Source organism: Cataglyphis hispanica, chromosome 1, assembly GCF_021464435.1.
Source record: "Cataglyphis hispanica isolate Lineage 1 chromosome 1, ULB_Chis1_1.0, whole genome shotgun sequence".
Lineage (NCBI taxonomy): Eukaryota > Metazoa > Arthropoda > Insecta > Hymenoptera > Formicidae > Cataglyphis > Cataglyphis hispanica.
In genome coordinates, this window is record NC_065954.1 from 3,722,241 (window position 1) to 3,738,572 (window position 16,332).

General features: G+C 39.4%; 1 protein-coding gene and 1 long non-coding RNA gene across 2 annotated transcripts in view; one reads left to right on the forward strand and one right to left on the reverse strand.

The window, feature by feature from the left end:
* LOC126853297 (uncharacterized) overlaps positions 1-8,051 on the reverse strand; it is a 66,134-nt gene extending 58,083 nt beyond the window's left edge. The window contains exon 1 of the long non-coding RNA XR_007687934.1: positions 7,954-8,051. This is a non-coding gene — a long non-coding RNA (uncharacterized LOC126853297). The remainder of the gene's footprint in view (positions 1-7,953) is intronic.
* The window catches only part of LOC126853166 (uncharacterized), a 64,844-nt gene that overhangs the window by 46,624 nt on the left and 1,888 nt on the right, over positions 1-16,332 (forward strand). Inside the window, exons 2-4 of the mRNA XM_050598710.1 lie at positions 5,444-5,695; positions 15,107-15,216; positions 15,861-16,200. Coding sequence (XP_050454667.1) covers positions 5,501-5,695; positions 15,107-15,216; positions 15,861-16,200 — 645 coding nt within the window. The 5' untranslated portion in view covers positions 5,444-5,500. The remainder of the gene's footprint in view (positions 1-5,443; positions 5,696-15,106; positions 15,217-15,860; positions 16,201-16,332) is intronic.

Below are 16,332 nucleotides of genomic sequence, written 5' to 3' on the forward strand. Positions count from 1 at the left end.
ACATCGGCACGGTAATGCGAGTCGTATCGCGAGCCGATCTCGGTTTCATAGCTATCATATACGTATGTATATTAGATAACTCGTGCAATTCCCCTCCTTTCATTCACCGGATTTTTCCCAGAGATTTTCTCAAGAGCAAATGCGAGCGAACAGATGTTCGCCTATCAACCCAGCATTGATCCGGATGATTCGCGCTAAAGATCTCGGAATACATTAAACAATATCACCGCGTTGCCGTTCACAGATAAACTGTATTCAGACGCGACACGAATCATCGATCGACGAGCGAACGTCGATGATTCGTGTCTTATTAGTATCTGAATGGATGTAACTTATGCCCACGCGATCTTGGCGATGAATTTTTTTAATTGAACAGACAATACGTTACAAGAGAGAAGCACGGTAAAGATAGAGGTGGAATAGTAAAACCACGGGACATGTATATCTATTTCGCGCGTCATCGACTCGAAGGATGCGATAAAAGAAATTGTCAGTAACGGGATGATTCCTTCTAGCCATGTCAAGTTGTTACAAGATGTAATTTAAAAAAACGTTAATAATATTTCTTCCTTTTTGTCATCCACAAAAAGATAATATTGTAAGGGATTTTACAAAAACGTTAATCATTATATGTATCATCAAATCTGTATGACTACTCGAATGAAATAAATTAGAATTTAATAAATTAGACGAGTTTTATATTCGGATGTCTATTATATCATAATCTTTATTTATCACGCAACAAGGTGATGAGAAAAAAATTCTTTGACAGAAGAATTACGTAATATATAACAATGAAAATTAACGCATAAAAAAGACGCGACAGATAGCTTTATCTCATTTAGGCGTTAAGAACGAGACAACCGCAAGGAGATTAAGAATTGCGTGCGACAAAATTTTTCTACATGAAAAAAGTGCGAAGTTAATGCGCGCTCTTATATGCGTGCATGACTTTAACGAGTGCGGTTTCCTTATTTATTCTCGGAACGCAATTGCCAGCTAAATTAGAAATCGCGGATTCGTTAAGGTGCATTTGTCGCGTAGGCGGAAAGAATGGTAACGTCAAGAGACTCATAAACAGAATATATTGCGACGTGCGATGAGAACGTGTCGCAAACTGTCGCACTGCAAACGGCGTTAGTGGTTCTCGTTAGATTCTCGTTAGAGGGATTTAGTTTCCCAGGATTTAATTCGTTTAATTATTCAATGGATTTAGTTCGATCACGCAATTACAAAACACACAGCCGTGTCGACTACATGAATAATTAAGAATACGGATAATTTTTCCGAATGCCAGCCTCTTTCGATCCGTTTGACCGCTCGCGCTCGACATTCTTGTCGCCAAGGGTTTTAACGCATGTATAAGTAAATTACTGCGAAAGTTAATGGTAATAAACTAATGACAGCGTACGGCGAGATAGAAGGTGCCGGCTGACCAGGCTCAAGACGCATTCTCAGGCGCGATGTTTTTATCATGATGTAGCCAGGCGCCGCCGTCGATAAGTGACTCAACGCAAAGCCCGGCGACGGCTGCGAAATGCCAATGAGCTTCTATATATTTTGTACTTATCGATATATTACGCGGCGATTTTGCGATACGAACTCCCGATCGCACGTCATATCTGCCCATTCGAGCGAAATTCTCGCAAAAATTTGAATTAAAAATGTAACGCTTATCTTGCATCAGTTACCCAAGTCCAATTGTAACGTCATCTGTCGAAATAACAGCTTTTACCCACTCGTATCACTTATCTTCGTTATAATCGATTGAAAAAAAATTGCATCTATTATACAGGTTCATTGGCGTTTAACTATCGATTGGAATACAATATCGCGATTTGTTCGGCTCGATAGGATTAATGTTTAACAAAGATCTGTACCGCGATAGTCTCGCGATAATGAGTAATAACATACCATTGGGAATACTCATGCGGGCCAAATTACCAAGATTGCAAGTCATCGTGCAAGAATTATGCGTCTCGTAAACGATGCAGTAATTAAACCTTCAGATCCTTGTCCCCTGTTCTTGCTTCAAGAGCAGGCCGATCGATCGTTTATCTCTGCAGCATCGGGATCATTAATACATCGCGATCGATGGAGATCGCGCAATGTAATCTAGCTTGACGGAGGTTTATCTGACGGATCATATTCGTACGTTTACTCGAGGAAATAAAGGAAAGAATCCAGGAGGAGGGGGAGAAGGGAAAGTCGGTAGTTTTACGTGGGTGGACAACACAGTATCGGCGATACAGTACCCGGATTGGTTACGCTTTCTGTTAAAAATTCACTTACCGCTGCTGCTACCAGCGACGATTACCGTTCGTCGCCATGCGACGTTAATCTTCAGGGTTATTAAGCCACAGCTTTCCGGTAGAGAAATTTCGTTCCATAATCAAACGGATTGTCGCGACTGCGCGATTATTGTGCCGTCGTTATCCTAGTACCGGTATTATGACGGATTTGTGTTGACATGATTTATTACGAAGATTCGGATTATTATAATCATTTCCCTTCAAAGATTGTGTAGTTTTTTTTTAATACCGATCTCGTTTATGTGTGTGAAATTTTAGCTGTATCCGTTTTAGATCTGATGCTATTTATTTATGCCAAAGTTATCTGTCAGCCATTGACTAGAGCATTTCACTAATAAATCTGCAATATTACATATCTAATTCTCTTTCTCTTTTATTTTTCCTTATTCAAGCTCTTTTATTTTTCTCTTTATTTTAATCTCGCCTAAATAACATCGTATTGTCAATTGCACATGTACCTATTATTAATATTTATACTCCTTAGAAATTTTATTTGCCCTATAAAATATTCATAAATGCTTTTATTTATTTTTACAGCTTTGAAAAGATTTGTAATTTATTTAAAATATTCACGAAGAACGGTTCGTGTTCGCCGATAGCGTGTGACAGCGATTGACTGTAAATCTGGCAAACGCTCGTGTTTCTTGAATGCCTTATTTTATAATACGCGATAAGAGCGCGCTAAAGTCCCTCCGGTTATCGTCAATCGGCGTAGAATCGATCATGTCGCGCGTGTTCCAGCACGCCATTCAGTATGCGATACGCAGGTACATATACGATGCACGAATCGCGAAGGAATGCAGGACTCTGACCGAATTCCACGTATCGCGCCGATAATATCCGCGATAATGCATTCGATGACGAAACGAGAATATCCCCGTTCGTGTCAGATCCTTACCCTTTTCTTATCATCGATTATGTCGAGGAAACACCGTACGATAAGAAACGGCGACACGTTTCGCCAACCGGTGTATGTGTCTTATCAAATAAATTCCACGCGCCATGACTCACTGGCAATGATATATCATATGGTGTGTATTACACATCTCTGCCACGCTGTGTCGGCGCGATAATTCGAAATTATAACTTTAATCCGCGCGCGCGCGCGCTCATGATTACGCACCGGCCGTTTTCATTGGTCGTTCTTTGCAAGTGATCGAAATGATGGATAATTATAAACGGAATTTCGATTATTAACGGAAGGAGGAAGTCGATGATTCATAACGATGGACGCACTTACGATAGCTCGAACGTACAGACCGCTCACCTCGTCGTAGAATATGTATGTCATGGAGTCGTCACATAATTATTTATATTCCAGCTTTGATGAACGTATTTGATTGTGTCGCTCGTAATAGAAATTCATCGATTTAGATTTAAAAAAATAAAAAAATAATGTTATCGTATAATTAATAATCAACTGTAATTATATAAGCAATCTGGGATATTTATTATAAAATACTACAAATATATATGATATAATTAATTCCTGGTTATGTTTAATAACTCGAGCAACATTAGTGCGAAACTCTGTTTAGCTAAGGACTATTTGCAGCTTTGTTTATGATGGAATTGTATAATTAAGCAAAGATTAAAGAACATTGTCTTTTTTCAACTCCCTTTTCTTCGCACAACAATAGTCCAATCTCGGCATTTTATCTGGGATTAATTCAGAATGATCGAGGAAACACGCGATCGTAGACAGATCTCATCTTAGCCGCGTCAATTTACCTGATATTTCAGGGACTTGGATGGGACCCCACACAGTGTCAATGCGGGCTTTCTTTCGCATCTCTCGCCCGTTATCGAAACAGCTCCGGTATTTCGTTTGCTGATTGAACAGCGAACGCATGCACGCGTGAAGTCCCGTCCATTACAACACGGTGAGAAGGCGTGTTTCCACGGTGTGAGAGGCGTCGCGGCTTCCAGACGGGGACCAATCGATGATTTCTCGAGAGTCATTAACTCACATAACGAATGATGCCAGGAAATCGTCGGCACCGCCATACTGCTACGTATGGCGCCTGTATTTTCTTCTTTTATCAATCGGAATTTATACGCGGAATTATCAGGATATGGACAATGAGTAGGAATTATCGTTCACATTGCCGTTTTATCGTGTATTGATCAATAAACGCGATAGCTGAAACCTGATGGATATGGCGTAAGTGAATACATGATAAAAAAAAATTAATTAAATACTGTGAAAGAAAAAAAAGGAAAAGGTTTTTCGTGCAAGTAACATTCGTCGGGCCTCCCATGAGAAAACAACGTTTCTCTCCGGTAGGTCAGTAACACGTCGTTGCGCGACGTAATCGACGGGAACAAGCGAGGCGTAAGATAAGATATCGATTCGCAGCATCGATTGAGTGACGAAACGTAAATGACGCCCGCACCTCTTTCGTATGAAACGTGTTTTGCCATAGACTTTATCGGCAAATCTTGAAAGTTAGATCCACAGTCCGTCCTGACATGTCGCGACAAACGCGTTGTCTTCTCGAACAATTTATGTACTTGAAAGTCTAGTGTCATTTGCATAATTAACTCGCGGTTTTCGCGAATGATTTACCGAAGAATCGTCTTGAAATTTCGATCGCGACATATAGGACTTTGAGTGTTAAAAAAAAAAAAACGGTCAAAACCTCAAACAAGTTTGAAGTGACAAGTTATTTTAATACACAAGTTTGATTAAATAATTTTTCCAATGAAAGGTGAGAATATGTAGATTACGAGATCACGATAAAGTAAAAAAAAGACATATCGCAAATTAAAATATCATATGTTTCACATTCGCAATTAATATACAAAAATACAATATAATGAGCTTTACTTCGTAATATCGTCGAATAATAATCTTATCTATTAGACGAAAGTTACCGAACTGGATTAGTTTTTAAATATCGATAATATAGTACGAAATCTATTTGAATAATTCAGAGGCCGAGTCTCTGTAATAAATATACACGAACGATAGCGTGCATCGTGATAGTGAAATGAAAGTAATCGATCGCCGGCATCGATTATGATTTAAACAAGGCGATGATTTGTTGATTATTATCTCGTTGCGATTAATGCGGCATTGTTAATATATAGGAGATTTAATATATGTATGCACGTTTATCTGTCGACAGATTGGCGGCGCGGTATATCATCGCCGTTTCGGCACGGCGGATCATCACGAAAAATCAATGTGGAACCGAGAGAAAGTCATCGTCGTCGGCCCAGCATACTTAGAGCCGCTGAGTAAAAAAACCGATAGCCGAGAGATCGGTAATTCAAGGATCGGTACGAGCAGACGATCCACTAGCTCGCAACCTCCGGCCTCCTTGCTGGCCTGGCCAGCTACTATGCGAATTGAAGCTTTCTGCACCTTCCTCGTCGCGGTAAGTACAAGACAAATATTGGATGAATTGCGATTTATGCGTTTAAAATATTTTCAAAATCTCTTCTAACGTGTTTAGAAAATGATATGTTTATGCAAAAAAGATAATTATAATTGAAAAACTTGGAACTAAAATTTAAGGTGTTCAAGGTTAACAGTAGCGAGATACACGTTAATAAAATTCTTACTCATGTGTCTGTTGTGTAGTTGAGTGTGTATGAGCTCACTGATAATTACAATTGTGCATTCCCAGTACGATTGACGCAACAATCGACGTCCGTGGCATCGCATTGTGCCGGACGTAGCGAAACAATAATTACGATATATCCAGCATCGATGCAACGATCGTAAAGTACCGCCCGCCGCGTGTGTTATTAGCATATTATCGAGATAGCAGGGTTGTGCCCGCGTACACAATCGCGCCGACTATGGACGGCCGATAGAGCGGTGAACGATGTGTGTTTTTCTCTCCTAAGCCACCGCCTGTCACGGAGGCGCATCGATAAACTCCTAAAATTATGGCGCGGATCATGCGCTTTCATTCCTTTCATCTTCCCTTCGTCCGCGCCTCGTCGCGTTTTCCCACAGCTGTCTTTCGATATCATTCTCGTCTCTCGCTTGTTAGACGAGCCCAAGTCGCGGGGCGACAGAATCTCTAATAATATTCAAAATATTTTCGAACGTTATCAAGATTAAATCTGTCAGATATATCTATGGATATAAATTTTTAGTAGTAATTATTAATAGTAATTATCTAATTTTCAACTACAAATTTATGAGCGTAGAATCAATCGATTAATTTGGAAATAATATTTTGTTTTGAAGAATTGAATCTATTCAGCTAGTACGATAAATTGAATTATGAAAATTTATTCATCATATGCATCGAGATCGCAATTAGCAGCCACGGATTAGATGACAGTTTCGCGAAGAAAAAGCAATATCCCTATCATCGATCGTTCATCGCGCATATTCCAGCGTTATCTTACATACATAACATTATGCGCCGACGACGTACAAACGCCCGGTCGATCGGCGGCAAGTTACGCGTCCGTGATATTGATAAATGATAATCGTCGGTGCAGCCCGCGCGCGCGCGCGCGCGTTGCACCGATAATTTAATAATGGTAGATTAGCGGCGCGCACGCACATGCGTGTAAATCGCAGTGTACGCAGCATCGGGGTCGTCGGGGCCTCACGGCGCGGCATTACTATGCTAATCGGTCCCCGGCATCGGCGCCGATGTGCCTTCAATAAATAATCCTCTTAAACGGATATGTGTCGCTGCGCGGAAAAGAACGAGGCGACGAGTCCCCCGTTTTGCGCGAATGCCGGATGTCGGCTGGCGCGCGATGAAGATACCGTCGGCATTTTTCGAGAGCTTCGATGTATTCGCAATTGCCTCGGATTACCGTGAATATCACGCCGTCGGCGCGTCGTCCAACATGTCATCTGTGCGGAGCACGGTGAAATTTTAAGAGCGTTTAAATTTATGCAAAAGTGCGTCGCTCATTACATCCCAATTTATTTTAAGAGCGTAAAAGATCTCTGTGCCTTTGATTTTCAGTTGTTATAGGAGATTTTAATCGAAAAAGCGGATATATTTTTTAGCAACGTGTCAGTTTTCGAAACAGCAGTCATCGCGAATGACTGAGAAACGAATCTATAAAAACAGTTTCCGGTTTGTTAGATCGATGTACATTTACTGGTTGGATTTTATCGGAAATCGAATGCCCACTACGGTTTCAGGTATCAGTTTCAAAATCATCTACCAATTCTTACTCCTGTTGAATGATCCACCTACGTGTATCGTTAGCGATCAATGACAGTAAGGCGAATTTCACGCCTTGTCGCAGATAATATGTGGGAAGAGCTAAAACTGATGATTGGCAGCAGACCAACCAGAAACAAGGCGTGACTTCGCTGTCTTGGCTTTTATGCAAATGCTAATGCAACAGATTGATTCATAGAATGCATTAAATGGACTCGTAAACTTTCAAATTTATTAGAGACAAATGTGTTGTATAAATCTTATATAATTCGTATGATGACTCTCAATCTCGTATTTTGATATAAATTATAAAACTTGTCGAAACAAACATTTCTTTTCTAATCGTTCATATAATAAAAACTTATAATGCTTAATTATCTTTCATTAAAAAATTATGTTTACTCTTGTCAAATTTTTTTTATTCTTTTGAGGAATAGCGCAATGGCAAAAAAAAAGAAACCTACAATGTTTGAGTATACATTACTTACATTAGCTATTCAACCATTTTTTTCATAACGCTCCAGGGGTCTGTGAGTGCCTCGCAATAAGATTTTTGTCGGATGAACGCCTTCTTCTATTATCGCATGGGCCCGTCGTAGTCGTGTAGCCTGTAATTTAAAACAATTTGGAAATAATATATTACGAATCGTAGTTAGGCGTAATATAATATAAAAGAGGGTGGATCTCTACAGAGCTGCGCGCAGATGGTTCAGCCTCGTGCTTTTTGCGCAAATGATTTAGTGAGAGTTGTCGTGGGTGTATTTGCCGCCGGGACGTCGACCCTTCCAATAGTTCCTTTTTTTTTTCGCATGTTCTAACTCGAATATACTCGATTGGTAGAGAAGAGATAAGTATACAGGGTAGGTCCAAAAGTTTTGGCTAGACTTTGAGATTTTATAGGAAATTTTATTCGGAACAAAAAGTTTCCCATAAACATGGATCGAAAAATGCTTCCTTAGAAAGTTAGCGCCTAAAAGTCTCTGAAATCATGTTTATTTTATCATACATTTTTACAAATATCAAGGTATGCGTTTTTTAATAAAAAGTATCGAAATAAAAGTTGTAGAGAATTAAATTATCTTTTAAATAAGATCGAAATGATTGTAGTGCGTTCCATAAGTTTTGAGATAACCAGTTTCAAATGTACAAAAAAAAAAAAGTTTTTTAATTTTAGAGTGATTTCAAAGGTTTTTGGGCGCTAACTTTTTTAGCAAGCATTTTTCGACTCATGTTTAGGGAAACTTTTTGTCCCAAATTAAATTTTCTATAAAATCTCAAAATCTGGCCGAAACATTTGGACTCTTTGTATATCTCAATGTGAGGTAGACGGGTGCCTACATCGCAAATGGAGATTAACATTCTTTCTCTCTTCGACTCTGAACCGAATTATAATATAAAAAACATAGGCAGTCGTGCTTCCTCGTTTTTCCAATTAACATTTCATTCGTCTCGACATCATATCGAACAAACGCGATATCGCGGCTACCCTGCCGAGGACAAATATCATCGTGACGGAATATTCTGTTAGATACTCATTTTACGGAAATACATCATTGCGTTCTTCAGCTTCCTATATAGTTGAACGTAAAAAAGAATTTATATGGCATCTATCCCTCCAGACCGATTCCGCAATCTGTCAGATTCTCCGATCGACCAACATTCGCGAACACTTGTGAAATCTCACGTGACGAGCGGATCGTCATTTAATTTGCCGTCGTCAACGAGAGTATAGAGGAGACGAGAGTCCTGCGATGTCTCACGGAAACAGACGCGCGCGCGTAACTGTACGCACGATTTACGCACCGTGCGCATCACACGCACGAGATGGCAAGGCGACTAACCAAATATTTATACACGTCAATCATAACACGCGGCGAAGCATTCGCTGTCTAAACAGCCCGCGGGGTTGTGCCCTCCCGTGCGAGCCACTTCGCTGTTGGCCGTTTATTGTGCCGGCCGCACGTTGGAGGACCTTTCATTGCTCCTTACCTATCTCTAACAGGCACTCGATAGTTGCCGTTTGTCATGCGCTCCACGATGTTTACCTTTCCACGATGAAAAAAAATCACATTGCGCTCACTTAACTCGCGCCGTGCGTCGCGTTGTCACACGTCGATGCGCAATATATATTGTGGACTCGTCTCTATGTTACTTGTCTCTTTCGTTTCCTTGAACGAACGAAATTAAACGCGAACGATGTATATGACTAAGGACTTAAATCACTACCGATATTCTTCTTGCGGATGACAAAGTGGCTCTCGAGCAATTCGAAAAAAAAATATATAAAAAATCAGGATGCAGAATCTAATTCATATATTCAGATGTTAAGTGACGCAAACATCGAAAAATATGAAGGATTGCAGGTCGGATCGTGCAATAAAATCGCTAAAAATGGTGGGCACGGATGAAAATCGAATGACTCTCACGAAATGTTTAATAGATGGCGAAACGCTGGTGTTGAAATCACCTTTGGCACTTTGCAATAAGCCAGGAGTACCTCTTGTCTTTATAAATGCACAAAGACTATGCTAATGATACGAGCGTTGCATTGACGGTTGGGTAAACACGGGCCGCTGCTTCGAGTCTTGTCGCGAGTTTATCGTGTAAACTACCTTTAATGAGATTGCCAGCAAAGGCTAACCGGCCGTTTCAACGCTCCGCTATTTTAGCAGCTCGAGCTTAATTTGTCATTGTTGCTATACGATCATTTCAATTATCCGGAAGTACTGATAATTATCGAATGGTCATCAACGCGTAGAGATCCTCCAAAGAATCATTAGTGATGATCTGTCACCTCTCGACGGGAATGACAGATTACTCGCGACTATAATCAAATTAATGAAGGTACTTAACTTTTTCTGCAAGAAATACTTCAACATTTTTTTTTTTTTTTTTAAGAAAGGAGATAAGAATGCGAAGTAATAAATGTTGAAGTGTTTATCGAAGTTGTATATGTATTCAACTACTTCAACTTTCGCTTGATGTAAGTACACTATCTACGATGTCTAATCTGTGTTATAGTCGAACATGTCGTAAAATCTTGCCGGAATGCGATTCGTGGGTCGTTATAGGCGCGTAAAAGCCGAAAGTACGTTGTGTGCCAAAGTGTGCTTGCTCTTCTTCAAATATACACTAATTTAAATGAATGGAGCAGTAAAAGTCGCGGAAGATTACATTCTTCCGTGACGAATCAATTATGTACGTAGACTCAACTTGAATATGTTCTTTACAGAGTGGATAGACTTCCCGTAATTCAAAGTTCATGTAACTCAGGAGCCTACGCTCTATAAACGTGCGATGTGTTTTTCAAGGCGTTTAATTAATCGCTGATATTTTTTCACTGTAATAAAGACAATTCTCCATGCATATTTGTATTACGCCTTATCGCGGTATCTCGCATAATCGAGCCACGATGATCGAATCAAGTGGGACGTGTCGCGTTTTTCCGCGCGCATTCAAAGAGATCTTTCGTCACTCGGAATTTATATTCAAATCGATAGCTTATTAACGGGCGAGACACGACAATATCTCATTATTTACGACGTAGCGGACATCTCGGACGCAGGCGGCGACAGGCGCACAATGTAAAGGGTATAGTTTCTGTGAACGGGAAACCGCATCGGCTACACTCGGAGCAGGCTCATAAATTATCGGCACGCGTTTCTCCAATCGCGGCACCCGCGATAACCGTAGGTGAAAAAGTCGCGGCCAATGGCGCGAAAGAGAATGCCCGCTGGATTATGGTTTGCACGCGCGTTAAATGCCGCCTCCGGTCATAGTAGAAAGATCGCGGATTTTCCTCGCGATTTAACCGTCGCAATTTTTTTACGCGAACTGCGTGCGTATCGTTACATTGAAATGGAATTTGCGTTCGCGCGATATCATTCTCTTGTTCCGCAAACCCATGTATATTTTACGATCGATAAACTCTCTAGCATTTCTGGTGCCTTTTAAATATATAATAACACTTTTGCTTAGATTAGCACGATGTATCCTATAAATCTTACCGCCGATAGCGATAAATAACGCGCGCCGATTATATGTATACGCTAGTGAGATTTGAAAAATACCGAGATTTTAATTAACTGTTTACTCGCGTTTCTCGAAGCAAAGATTAATAATCCTGCTTATGAATCGATGCATTATTGGAGAAAGTTGCCATTTCTTTATATATATTTATAACAATGACGTATAATACGAAATATTCTCTCTCAGATCTCACCTCTTCATCGGCAGTTTGATTGAAATTTGATTCTTTTTTTTTGATAGTTTTATTTCTAAATATACTTCGAGAGATGACTTAAAGTCGTCGGTAATCGCTGAGATATACTTGCCGATGACTTTCTATATATATAAATGTGTGAATACGAGATCGATCGTGACCGATTTTTCGGATCGACAGCTTACAATGGGAAGAAAGAGAGAGAGGGAGAGAGAAAGAACGAGACTCGGGCGGGCACCCACGTGGCGACATAAACACGGTCGGCCGATAAGCAGCGTCCTCATCCGGATACCGGTCTCCACGATTCCCCGAACGGATTATCGGTATACCCTGAGTATATCGCAGCTGTACGTATATCGCAACTCTCTCGGACCCGGAATGCATTCCGCATGAGATACGAAGAGTTGGGGGGCTAGCCTCGGGCCCCGCCGCCGGACCGACCGCCGGCTTCGCCGTCATCGTCAATGCGTTATGGGACTCTAATTGCGTCACAAATTATTTCCGCCGCTTCCACGTGGGAGGGACGATATTTCCATCTTTGTTTGATACACCAAGACAACTGGATTAAGAGAGAGAGAGGCAAATATTGCTTTATCGCCACCTTGAATAACTTAAGTAACTTTTGGAATTAAGTGTCATTAGTGTGATCGTGTATTATCAGGTCAATGCGATTGTGATTAATTATGCTAGCGATACGATCACATGAAAGTATCTCTGTCTCTAACGATTAATCTTCCTTGGGATTTATTAGATATTCTAACAATTAGACAAATGGCGGGAAGATAGGGTAGCATTGATAATTGTTACTGATCGATACAGAGTGATCGGTAAACGTTTTCAGATAAGAGATACGTATGGCTGAGATTCGAAATCAGAGTGTACATAAATTACTTATAGGGAAAAGGAAAGTGTTTGGAATATAAAGAAGCAATAAAAACGTCATGTCCGGTTAATTTCACGTTGCGTGAAGGCGTATAGTGGACCGGTTCGTATTTTCGTTCGGTAATCAACGTATGAATTTCCTCTGTATGGAAATATATACAGCGTACTCTCGTAAAGGCGGAACGAGTTTGCAACCCGCGTAGCTGTAGCTCAAACAATTTTTGCGTCGTGCGGACGCGTCGTGACGATAAATCTTTGACGATAAATCTTTATTCGCCGACGATTGAAAATGATGGGGATGGGGATAGTTGCGAATTTGTCATTAGATAAAATTGCAAAGATGGATAATAATGCTTGGCGATTGAAATTCGATTACGAGAGCGCGTTTGGCCAGAAAAATGTATACGGGATTATCTCCTCATACTTTTCGGCTCGACAAACGACCGGCTAATTTCAACTTTTGCAGCAAGCATCCGTTTCATTATCATAAAGAATGCGGGAAAAGGGAGAAAAGAATTTACGGCGCTAATTAACATCTTTTTTTTGCCCGAGCATGACATGGAGGTAACGGCTTAACTTTGTATCTTTAGGAGCATCATCGTGAAATCTTGCGGCCGTGATTTCGCGCACAAGAGGTAATCTTCATTGCAGATTGATATAGTTATTTATATATGAACTGTTCTTAATATTACATATATACTTTTAAACAGCGCAACTAACAAAAGGGAAATGGTTACAAATAATTTTGAATCAAGATTACTATTATTTTTTTTTTCTTAAAGTTAGATATAATAATCATTTTCTCAAAATGTTAATCTTTTTATAAAATATATTTGATGACGAATGAAATTATTGTCCCTACAAACAGCTATAAACAAAATATTACTTTTTTTGAAAATATAATATATTAAATATGCTGTTAAGTTCACATAAGTAGTATAGTTTATTAACCTGCGCCGATTATATACTTATCCGATTTTAATATATAAATGTTAATAATCTGATCTTTTCCTTGTACTCGTGTACATGATCAGATAATTTGATCGCATTGTGATAATAATCATTATCTTGATTTAGCGAGCAATTAACGCGAAGTATCGTCAAATAGTGTTGTAATATCCGCCATCGCGTACCCGATATATCTTCATATGATTAAAATCGCACTACTGCAAGAAAGAGAAAATTCCTTTCTCAGATGATGCAAGAATTCGATAAGAATCGCGGGGTATGCGATGTGTGGTCCCAATGTGTGATTAAACATCCATTTAATCCGAACGCGCAGTTCTGTCCAATGCGAGTTCCTCGTATGGGAGGCACCGCCGACTTAGTTAACTGTTCATCCGAAGAAACGATGGCTTAATTAAACGTCGGCGATGTCAGCTTTATATCGCGTTGTCTCGTTTATAATCTCGCCGAGAAGCTTTCGTTCTATCTTTTGACAGATTTCTAATGTATTAATATAAATATAAATGAAAAGTGTTATCGGGATACTTGATAATAACGCAGTTTATTATATATTACTATAATTGAACAGAAATCTCTGTTGAATATTTTTTGTTCAAAATTAATAGAGGGAATATCCATTTGTGAAATATTTATGTTTTTTTTTCCTGTATCGCGCGCATATATTTTCCATAATTATTTGTTGATATCGTTCTTTTTTATAGCTGTAAATATTACACTTTACGCGAATGTTGAGAGAGAATCTTCTTGCGAAGTGATAAAGAAAAGAAAAAGAGATGCAATCCGGTGAATGAAGCAGGCCGGTTCCGCGTGTTTCCTGCGATGACGAGTTATACGGCGCAATTAAATCGAAAGTGTGGTGTACCGCGCGAGAAAGAGATACGCTTACGTATTAACGAGCAGCGAGCGGCGACCGCGGCGCCGTAAGGCCTGTTTTGCATAAAAATTATAAGCCGAATTAATGTTTTCACCTTCACGTAAGCTCACATATACATACCGTGTCCGTTCATGTGTGCCGCGGCGCGCGGATTCGGGCGAGATGCGTGACTAACGCCGTGTTTCATTCGCGCGTTCTCTCGCGTACCAGTCTCCGATGCTTCGTCCGGTATTTTCTCACGCGTGATCCTTCGCGCGATATTATTATCAAGGCAATTCTAAATTGACAATACACAAAATATTCATTGTAAAATCATGCGTTTTTGCCAGTGAGCGACAGGCATGATAGATTCGTTCGCATCGTGTCACGTCAAATAATCAATATTGACATTAAGACACCTGTACCTGTTATAGAAGTATATTTACTTGATTTTGTTGCGAGACTTGAATGGAAGTATATTTACTTTAATAAATGCTATAATAAAGATTATATAGTTATCGATTATATTATTATCGAATTATAGATTTAGATGAAAATTTGTATATAATTAGTACTTAATTAAAGGTAGATGATAAAAGTTTGCATAATTATTAATATATTTATGTTTTTAAATTGTAAAGAAAGAGAGAGAGAGAAAGATCACAAATGTCAAACATGTGAACAAATAATTTATGCATTCTCATGATTCTCGTTGCAGGTGGTTTGGCTGACCGCAGTCCTGTGCGCGCCGCTTACTGCCGTCAACAATAAGCCCTTCTCCTCTCGAAGGCCCAGGGAACAGCCTTTCAGAGGACACATTTCTCGCTGGTAAGTAAAGATTTTTGGATAATAATTTTCAATTAAAATATGTCTTCTTTTTTTGAGTAATATTTTTGTATCATGGTTAGGTTTTATTCAATAATAATTGCGAAAAATTGATTGATTGCAAACATGTAGAAATGCGATGTATCTCGTTTATTATTTTGCCGTTTTTTTATTCAGTACGAAAAGGCTCTTAATTATTATCATTGCTGTGCATAAAATGCTAATAATATATTCGAAACGAAGTAAAATATTATGTTTCGCGGAATTTTTTTAAATCGCTACAACATTCTACCGCGTAATTTAGATACGGGCGCGGTCAACATGGAAGGAATATCGTTTCCTTCGATGGCGAGCTAAATCCGATTTAAATTCAACGGGAACTCAGTGCGGCATAGCACGAAGCATAATTTTATTTTTTAATTTTTTTTTTGCATATATTTTCCATTAACTCGCTTGTTAACACGACGATCGTATGTGTTTTTCGGTAACGATTAGAATTTGATCGGAGAAAAATTCGATCAAAATAACATATGCCTTCCGTCTGCACTTTCGAAAAAAAAATAATAAAATGAAAAGAAATGCTTGATTACGAAAGAATTAATTAAAAATAAGAATCGATTAAACAGGAGAAATTTCTGCTATTGTAGGACAGAGGAGCCACTGGAGGAACCGACAAACAAGGAGATGACAGTACGAGATATGCATAAAATTCTACACATAGAAGGAGGCGAGGAAGGCTCCCCTGTCGATTGTTGTCCTACGATAAAAGAGATGTCGGAACCGGTCGGCGGTCAAAATCAACAAAATATGTACGTTGAGCTCTATCGAGACGGCAACAACCGCCAGAGGTTCTTCGAGCTTTCTTGCAGACCAGACGTTCTCGATAAGCCGTGCAGGTTCATCGACCGGAAGTTCAGGAATCAGTCCAGATGCGTGCAAAAGTACGCGTATTCGTACGCTATCGTCGAGAACCATGAAAACCTGAAAGTGAGATCGCGAATCATCGAAAAATTCTCTATCATAATTTTATCTTTAAGAAAGTTTTTTATTATATAAAAAAATGAGATATATTAATATTTTCACGGATATCTTTTGCCATTATCAATCTATTCAAAACTA